The sequence below is a fragment of the Bombyx mori genome, chromosome 6 (assembly GCF_030269925.1).
Source record: "Bombyx mori chromosome 6, ASM3026992v2".
Classification (NCBI taxonomy): domain Eukaryota; kingdom Metazoa; phylum Arthropoda; class Insecta; order Lepidoptera; family Bombycidae; genus Bombyx; species Bombyx mori.
Window position 1 is genome coordinate 557,045 of NC_085112.1, and position 10,094 is coordinate 567,138.

General features: G+C 42.6%; 1 protein-coding gene across 1 annotated transcript; it reads left to right on the forward strand.

The window, feature by feature from the left end:
* The first annotated feature begins 724 nt into the window (after window positions 1–724).
* On the forward strand, window positions 725–9,154 carry LOC101740279 (translocator protein). Its single transcript, XM_004926544.5, has 4 exons — window positions 725–884; window positions 1,444–1,681; window positions 7,677–7,771; window positions 8,349–9,154. The coding sequence occupies exons 2-4, from the start codon at window positions 1,447–1,449 to the stop codon at window positions 8,502–8,504; spliced, it is 486 nt and encodes a 161-aa protein (XP_004926601.1). The 5' UTR covers window positions 725–884; window positions 1,444–1,446; the 3' UTR covers window positions 8,505–9,154.
* Window positions 9,155–10,094: the final 940 nt, after the last annotated feature.

Consider the following 10,094-nt stretch of genomic DNA (forward strand, 5'->3'; position numbering starts at 1 on the left):
CTTATCGACGATTTCTTTGCCATATTAAGAAAGTGATGCGCGTCCTTGCTCTGTAGGACAGGGGCTAGCTCCAACAGCATCCTGGCCATGATGTCCTCAAGATTAGATGGACCTTTTCTCAACCATTTTAGAAAAGTCCATAAATTTTCTCGAAATAGTAAAATATGCTAATTGTATTATATATCAGTGTATGTTGTTCTTTACTTTTGTTTTCTTACAGTATCCTTACTAACATATTTTTAAGAAGTCAATGATCTTCTACCGAGCGGGTGATATTGCTCGGTAGACCGACGAATCCAAAATATGTATTCGGAACTTGTATATATGCAAGCTTATCTTGAAAATGTCGTAAGCGAAAACATCATAGATTATACACTTTCCATCTTGCGTTGTATGATGGCTACCCGCCACACTACTAACATAATATTGATTAATAATTATATCTGAAATAAATGGATTTCATAATAATTATTATTTGTATCCGATAGGACACGACGACAATCAATATAAAACAAATACAATCTTAAATTTAGACCCTTACTGGTTTTTAAGGCGGGAAATTTCTTCCAAAAATCAATTTACAAATATTAATTGTCACATTATACAAATTATAATTTTGACAGATCCACTGCCCGGCGACCAAATTCCGGATCATAGTAACATAGTAGACCGTATGATTTATCACAAAATTGTGATAATCATTGTCACGTTATCAATGTTAATATCAATGACGTTATCAGTCATCATTGTTCAGTTCAGATAAAGAGCGCTACGGTGCTGTCTGTAAACAAGTGGTTTTTTTTTTAAATATTTGATTTCTTTTCTTCGAACCTTTAAGTGTTAAACCATCAACTGTTTGGAGAAAACCAAAAATTTATACCAATGTAAGTATACTATGTTACAATACTCGACTAGGAAAGTCGCACCTGCCTATAATTGACCTGAAGCTGTGATGCGTTCCGCTACCAAATACCATTGAGACATCGACCTCATGCTTCTGGGTGAGGTGGCATTTATTATCCAAGAGCTAAAGTTACCAAATTTTATTTTATCGAAGATAGCAACGAGATGTGCTTAAAAGACAGAAATCCAGTCTGTAGTACTGGAGATTTCATTGATAAAAACGAAAATAAAGACATGATAATGAGTTAAGATTCTGTTGTCAAGAGTTTTTTTGATATGGACATATGATGAGACGAAATGAAAATGAGGTTGTTAAGAGAGGTTTAACTATGAATATGGAAGGCTTTAGAGGAAGAGGTAGACCTAAGAAGAAATGGATAGATTGCGTGAAAGACGGTATGTGTAAGAGGGGCATGAGCGAAGAAATTGTATTTGATAGAAGAGTATGGAAGGAGACAACATGTTGCGCCAACCCCAAGTGACTGGAAGAAGGGTAGGAGAATGATGATGACAATGAGTTAAGATTTGTTTTGTTTACAGATAATGAGAGTCTGGGTCTTAATAGTTGCATTACTCCTACCTAATGTCGGAGGATGGTTAAGTAGTATCTCAGTTATGGGTCAAGTGAGCAGACCTGACGGAGACTCCTGGTACGACACCATCAATAAACCATCTTGGACGCCACCGAACTGGGTCTTCGGTCCCGCTTGGACAGTTTTCTACACCATGATAGGATTTTCATCTTATTTGGTATACAGAGACGGTGGAGGCTTTACAGGTGTGTGCAGGAAGTATATCGTTGTACATTGTGTAGTGTAAGGTTAAGAAAGATGTCGATTATCGTCCTGAAGCGGCAACCATCAACTCTAACAGTTCTCAAGTATTTACGCTACAATAGCCTTTATACCGTCGCATTACATGTTTTTTTTTTTATTTTTTTTTATTTTCGTATAGGCAGACGAGCATACGGCCCACCTGATGGTAAGTGTTTACCGTCACTCATGGACGTCAGCAATGCCAGGGGCAGAGCCAAGCCGCTGCCTACCGTTTAAATGGTTACCGGAGCCCATAGACATCTACAACGTAAATGCCGCCACTTACCGCGAGAGATGAGTTTGTCGAGTCTCTATATCGGGCAAGGATTAATAAGACACGTGTTCAGTTAAGTGACTAAAGTATATTGGGATTACAACCTAACGTGCTATCGACAGCCCGACAATCCCGAGACTGACATAGAATCACTGCAATATAATTATCGCTAACACATACCTACATATTATTATTAGTTGCTATGGGGACATTTATGGTTCCTACAAGTTGTAAGGTCTCAGTGTTTACAGTATAACGGCCACCGCACTCTTGAAACCGAAACGCATTACTGCTTCACGGCAGAAATAGACAGGGTGGTAGTATTTATCCATGCGGACTCACAAGACTTCCTAACACCAATAAAATCATCTATTTTAGTACTGTGAAGTATAGTATTGTGGCGAGTGAGCAAGTCAACTCGCACATCTCAACGAAGCACCAAAATCATACGATTTTACGTCACATCAGGTGATCCGAGTGCCGTGTGCAAAGAATGTTAAACCACGCCCCCTGCCACATGTCGCCGGCGCATCTTATTTGTCGGAGTGGTAAAGACACAAGATGGCCACGCTTTGATCTATTGTTCTTCAGGCGGAGGACATGTTGAAAGGGGCGGCAACTCCTGCGCAAATTATTATCGACTACAAGTTATAGTTATAGTTCTAGTTTTGGTTTTCACTATAAATACGATTGTGCCGTAATTTTAACATCAGTATACATACAGACATCTGGAATACTTCACTGGTGACCTTTCGACGATTCTATAAACACGCAACATGCAGTCCGAAGCTACCGACGACGTGCTACTGGGAGGAACCTACCGTGTAGGAGTGAAGACGCCTAAGTTCAACCCCGAAGACCCAGAACTGTGGTTCGCTCAGCTGGAAGGGCAGTTCACCTTGTCCAATATAAGCGTAGACGCCACGAAGTTCTACTACGTGTTGTCGCAACTGGAACCGCAGCATGCAGCAGAAATCCGGGAGTTGATCGTGTCACCTCCAGCCACCAACAAATATGAGACGATCAAACATGAACTCATACGGAGATTATCAGCTTCGCAAGAAAAGAAGATTAAGCAATTGTTGATGCATGAGGAGATGGGAGATCGCAAACCTACACAGTTCCTTCGACACCTGCAGCTTCTGGCCGGAGAAAATGTTCCGAGCGACTTCATCCGCACCATCTGGGCAAGTCGCTTACCTACTCATCTGCAGACATGCATAGCAGCGCAGCAAACTAAGATGTCGCTAGAAGATTTAGCCGAACTTGCAGATCGTGTCAATGATGTCGTTCCAGTAACCATGCAAGTAGCAAGTCAAGTAGCCAGTTTGTCAACATCTGCAGTCATACCAAGCACCATTGACGCGTTGACCCGTAAAGTGGAGGAACTCAGTCGAAAACTCGAGACTATGAGTATGGATCTACGCAGACGCCCACGGCCACGCTTTAAAGAAAGTTGGAACTCAAGAAGTCGCTCACGTTCCCGTTCTCGTCCAAGCGATCATCCATACTGCTTCTTTCACTACCGCTTTGGAGAGCGAGCAAGAAGATGCACCCAGCCATGTACCTACCAGAAGGCGGGAAACTCCCAAGGCAGCCAATAGTGGCGGTTAACGACTGCCTTTCCTTAACGAGCCGCCTGTTCATAACGGACCGCAAAACGAAGGTGCAATATCTGGTAGATACGGGTTCAGACCTGTGCGTCTTTCCGCGATCCGCTGTTCGGGAGCCACGCATCAAAACTCAATACGAGCTATTTGCAGCCAATGGATCAATCATATCCACCTACGGTGACCTGCCTCTTACGCTGGACTTAGGACTACGACGTAGTTTCACTTGGCGTTTCGTCGTAGCAGATGTGACGAAGCCTATCATCGGTGTCGACTTCCTAGGTTACTATAGCCTACTAGTCGATTGCCGCAATCAACGCCTGATCGATGGCATTACAGCACTTACTGTTGCCGCACCAACAAACAATTCAACAGAGGCAATTTCATCCGTTCGCACCACTACGGACAACTCGGTATACCATCAACTGCTGAGAGAGTATCCAGATGTCACCCGTCCTGCTGGTAGACAGTGCAATATCGTGCAGCATTCGACTGTCCACCACATACGAACTACCGCAGGCCCGCCAGTTTCCAGTCGTCCTCGGCGCTTAGATCCGGAACGTCTGAAAATTGCAAAAAAGGAATTTGATCAAATGTTGCAGGATGGAACAGCACGCAGATCCGACAGCCCGTGGTCCTCGCCTCTTCACTTAGTCCGCAAGAAGGACGATGGTTGGCGTCCATGTGGAGACTATAGGATGTTGAACGCACGCACGATACCTGATCAATATCCCGTGAGGCACTTGCAAGACTTCACGCAGCAACTCACAGGCAGCGCCATCTATTCAACAATTGACCTCGTCAAGGCCTACAACCAAATTCCGGTTTTTGAAGAGGACATACCGAAAACTGCCATAACAACACCATTTGGGTTATACGAATTCCCATTCATGACGTTTGGTCTTCGTAACGCCGCTCAAACGTTCCAGCGTTTTATGGATGAAGTTCTGCGAGGATTAGATTTCTGCTATGCTTATCTTGATGATATTTTAGTCAGTAGCAGTAGCAGCCACCAACATCAAGACCACCTTAAACAGCTTTTCAAAAGACTGTCAGATTATGGAGTTCTGATAAACACCAACAAGTGTGTATTTGGCCAACCAGAGGTGCAGTTCCTGGGATACAAAGTTTCTGCAGCAGGCGTTAAGCCACTAGAAAGCAAGGTCCAAGCTATCAAGGATTTTCCTACCCCCAGAACTGTCAAAGAATTGAGACGCTTTTTGGGCATGTTGAATTTTTATCACCGCTTCGTGCCAGCCGCAGCTTCCATTCAAGCGCCTCTCAACAGCTTACTTGCTGGTCCTAAAATCAAAGGATCACATCCTATAACCTTGACAGCGGAACATTTAGAAGCTTTCGAAAACTGCAAGAGGAGTTTGTCGGAAGCCACACTGTTAGTTCACCCAGATCCGAAGGCTGAGCTATCGATCCATACTGATGCATCAGACACCGCCATCGGAGGTGTATTACAACAGCTGAACGGTCAAGAATGGCAACCTCTGGCTTTCTTTTCTAAAAAGCTGAGCCCTTCGCAGAAGAAGTATAGTCCATACGACCGTGAACTTTTAGCTATCTATGAGGCTATACGTTACTTCAGATTCATGGTGGAAGCACGAGTTTTTTCTGTCGTAACAGATCATAAGCCGCTTACCTTCGCCTTCGCAACCAACCGCGAAAACTGCTCTCCACGGCAATTTCGTTACCTTGATTATATCAACCAATTCACTACGGATATACGGTATATCAAGGGAGAGGAAAATGTGGTAGCAGACACTCTTTCGAGGATTGAAGAGCTTACCCTTCCGTTAGACTATGAGTCACTGGCCAAAGAGCAAGAAACAGACGCCGAACTCCACGACTTACTGAGCAATGGATCCTCTCTGAAGCTGAAGAAACTCAAATTACCAGAGTCCACCACAGAAGTCTACTGCGACGTTACTGCGACACCACGACCTTTCATAACGCAGTCCTTTCGTAAGCAAGTTTTCTTAGCACTGCATAACCTGAGTCATCCAGGAGCGAAAGCTAGTGTCCAATTAGTAACACAAAGGTTTGTCTGGCCTGGAGTAAGGCGAGATTGTCGAAGCTGGGCTAAGCAGTGTGAAGCTTGTCAAAGAAGTAAAGTGAGCCGCCATACCTCCGCTCCTTTACGTGCTTTCAAACCACCATCAGCACGCTTCAGCCACATTCACCTCGACTTAATTGGACCACTGCCGGTATCCTGCAACTACCAGTACTGTCTCACCGTCATCGACCGCGCTACGCGTTGGCCTGAGGCATACCCGCTGCAGAACATCACCGCAGAAACGTGCGCTTCCGCTCTCACCACTGGATGGATATCACGTTTTGGTTGTCCTGAGCACATCACTACAGACCGTGGAAGGCAATTTGACTCCCAAACCTTCAGGGATTTAGCCGCCCTCATAGGTGCTACGCATCACCTCACCACGGCGTACCATCCCGCAGCCAACGGTCTCGTTGAGCGACTTCACCGCCAGCTAAAAGCCGCAATTATGTGCCACGCAGATTCCAGCTGGACGGAAGCACTTCCGTGGGTATTACTGGGAATACGCAGCGCCTGGAAAGAAGACCTAGGAGCATCCACAGCAGAACTTGTTTACGGTGAACCGCTCCGGTTACCTGGACAGTTTTTCACGTCGACGTCAGGAGATGTTGCAGACATGGGCAACCTAGTCAGCAGGTTGCGCACGCATATGTCGAAGTTAACGCCGCAACCCACATCATGGCATACAAGCTCGAGCCGACCCTTTTATGTCCCTAAAGACCTGAGAACAGCGACCCACGTCTTTCTGCGCCAAGGTCCAGCACGAAGATCGCTGCAAGCTCCATACTTGGGCCCATACAAAGTGCTACGTCGCGACGAAAAGACAGTGGACATCGAGGTTCAAGGAAAGACGCAGAAAGTCACAATTGACCGAGTCAAACCAGCTTATGTGGCACGAGAGGACCTCAACGCTAGTCAATCTAGGATCCAGAGTCCAAATCCGGTGACGCCTAAAGAACCAGTCAGGAAGACTAGGAGTGGGAGGATAGTCCGATTCCCAAAATACTATCGCCCGTAGTCACGGTCTCGCCGGGGGAGTAGTGTGGCGAGTGAGCAAGTCAACTCGCACATCTCAACGAAGCACCAAAATCATACGATTTTACGTCACATCAGGTGATCCGAGTGCCGTGTGCAAAGAATGTTAAACCACGCCCCCTGCCACATGTCGCCGGCGCATCTTATTTGTCGGAGTGGTAAAGACACAAGATGGCCACGCTTTGATCTATTGTTCTTCAGGCGGAGGACATGTTGAAAGGGGCGGCAACTCCTGCGCAAATTATTATCGACTACAAGTTATAGTTATAGTTCTAGTTTTGGTTTTCACTATAAATACGATTGTGCCGTAATTTTAACATCAGTATACATACAGACATCTGGAATACTTCAGTATATAATTATTGTATATAGTATTTAAGTATTGTAAGTATATAGTATATAAGCATTGTAAGACATCTATTTTTCTTGTAATTAAACAACCAATGTACATAATAGGTTCTTTTCTGCAAAACCCTTGGTTGACTAGTAGGGAATACCTTAGGCGTTAGTTCGGCAAATGTACATGAAGCTATAAATAAATATGTCCCAGGAAAGACGGTGCTAGCTGGTGCTCATGTATATTGTCAATATCATATAAGTAATGAAATATGTACTCAACAAATGTTCACGATTGATTTCCACGGTGAAGGAATAACATCGTGTAATAAAAATCAAACCCGCAAAATTATAATTTGCGTAAATACTAGTGGTAGGACCTCTTGTGAGTCCGTACGGGTAGGTACCACCGCCCTGCCTATTTCTGCCGTGAAGCAGTGATGCGTTTCGGTTTGAAGGGTGAGGCAGCCGTTGTAACTATACTGAGACCTTAGAACCTATGTCTCAAGGTGGGTGGCGCATTTGCGTTGTGGATGTCTATGGGCTCCAGTAACCACTTAACAACAGGAGGGCTGTGAGCTCGTCCACCCATCTAAGCAATAAAAAAAAAATTTAAGTGAATCTCCTTATGTTTCTAGAAAAGTCGCAATTCCCTTTGACTCTTTATCTGATTCATTTGTTCGTCAACTGGACGTGGACTCCTGTGTTCTTCGGACTCCATAAGCTTGGACTGGTGAGTATTGAATCAGTATTGAAAGCTCTTATCCTAAGGAGTAAAGCCGTTGTCGATGTACCGATATAGCTTTATTTATTACAATAAAATAATAACATTTTTTCGTATGGTTGATATGTACAATGTTTAGGTCATAAAAAAAAATATTATTTAAATATATTTTTCAAGAAAATAGCATTGTAAAATGACGTACAAGCGGAGTAGAGAAATCTTATTCAGTGATGTACTAAAACTCAACCAATCTTTTTATATATGCTAATATCTACTTTATAATAACATTTGTTTTCACTATCGTTCTAAAAGATCAATATTTACATTGGATAAATAAAGCGAAGATACATTCATTAAATTAAACAATATAAGTCTATTAAACGCAGTTATGAAAGGGACATCTAGTGAGCAGCTGCGTATTTACCCAATATGTACCCCAAGGATGCGGTTTCTAATAGTTTAACTTAGAAAAAATTGTCGTAATTGTAAATCTGGCGACACGCGAGATATCCCAACACAGTAGTTGAGAACCGCTAGCCTAGATCAAAGACGTTGTGTGATTTTTTAAATATTGTTTTTTTTTCAGGCTCTTCTACATATTGTGATATTGGATATACTAGCAGTGGGCTGCGCAATAAGCTTCTATATGGTCAACAGATGGGCAGCTGGCCTCTTCCTACCGTACATCGCGTGGTCAATATTTGCTACCTGCCTAACTGCTACTCTTTGGCATCTTAATTAATGAACATCGTCTTTATCCTCTTACGCAGTCATTAGTTTAACTTGTATAGTAATAGTACAGACAGCATTAGACATGATAGCAATTGTTAAATTAATGACATATTAGATTATTAAATATTAGATTAGAGATTAAGCCACTATAGTTTTTGTGTGTACGATATTTTGATTTGCAAAATTTTATTATAATATACGGCGCATTGAGGGCTCATCTTGCATTAGTTACCAAAAAGGTAGATGTGTCGAGTACGTCTAAGCCCTACATCGTATCCAAGTTTTTGTTATCGGATAAATTCCAATATAAAGTAGGTATTGATGTCGAATGGCAAATGCATAAGATACAAATTTGCTAAAACTCATAGCAGACAAGAACACTAAGCTTACCGACTGAATGATCAGAAGACGGAGACTCCGGCCCTAGACAGTTATCAAAATATCCATGTTCAAATTAAGAAAACAAGAAAGGTAAATTGGATTCAATGATTCATTAAACAAAACCTTAATGAATCATTGGGTTGAGTCTACAGCCCGTAGTGTCGCGTTATTAGCTTAGCTACGAAATACTCCGTAGATTGCTACGAAGAGACTACAGGTTTCAAAGCTTTTAATTTCTTCGTTTTTCGAATAATAAATACATAATACTCTCAAAGTTGATTTTTTCGTTTTCATTTTCATTTGACCTAATGATGAATTGACCAAATGGATTGAACATTCTGCCTCGTTCTGCGACGCCCAACTTGTCTTCTAAGTCATAATGATCTCCAATCATCCCACCCAACTATGAACCGGGGTATACTATACCGGGCTTTACTATCAAAAGACCACCCATTAAACATCTGAAAAAATACGACGTTCTCCAAGAAATGGTTCATAGTTTTCGAAGACAGAAAAGCGTACCACATGCCAAGTTGCCCCGATACGTATAAATCTATCAGGTACCAGTTATACCAACGGCATAACCAACCAACTGCCTTTTGATGCTTTTTTATAACCTCATTTGAAGAAAGACATGGTATTGCGCTTAAAGAACACCTTGAATGAATTCTGTATAGAGCCAAATGATGCGTGGTAATATGGAGTCGATGATCACTCCCAGGTAATAAGGAGAAACTCTGTTCCGGTGGTGGGTGGTAAGATACTGAAAAGGTAATGACCGAATAATATCATCATCATCATTCTCCTGCGCTTCCCCCAGCCACCTGGAGTCGGCGCAACATGTTTTCTCCTTCCATACTCCTCTGTCATATACAATATCTTCCCTCAATCCCTTCTTACACATATCGTCTTTCACACAATCCATCTATTTTTTCTTAAGTCTACCTCTTCGTCTAAAGCCTTCCACGTTCATAATTAAAACTCTCCTAACAACCTCATTGTCATTTCATCTCATCACATGTCCATACCATCCCAAACGCGCACTTCTCAACATCTCTGTCTCGGGTGCCACTTTCAAACTTCCACTAACATACACATTCCGTATTCTATCCATTCTTTACACGACACATCCATGGCAACGCAAAATGACCGAATAATATCATACCCTCCAAATTTTCTATTTTAAAATTTATACGATCCTGCCGTTTCTACCATTAGG

What these genes read in the sequence shown, in the direction of transcription:
- LOC101740279 (XM_004926544.5), top strand. Translation starts at nt 1,447, where the DNA reads ATGAGAGTCTGGGTCTTAATAGTTGCATTACTCCTACCTAATGTCGGA. An exon ending in AGACGGTGGAGGCTTTACAG is followed by an intron (nt 1,682 to 7,676) that starts GTGTGTGCAGGA and finishes TTATGTTTCTAG; the next exon opens with AAAAGTCGCAATTCCCTTTG. An exon ending in GACTCCATAAGCTTGGACTG is followed by an intron (nt 7,772 to 8,348) that starts GTGAGTATTGAA and finishes TTTTTTTTTCAG; the next exon opens with GCTCTTCTACATATTGTGAT.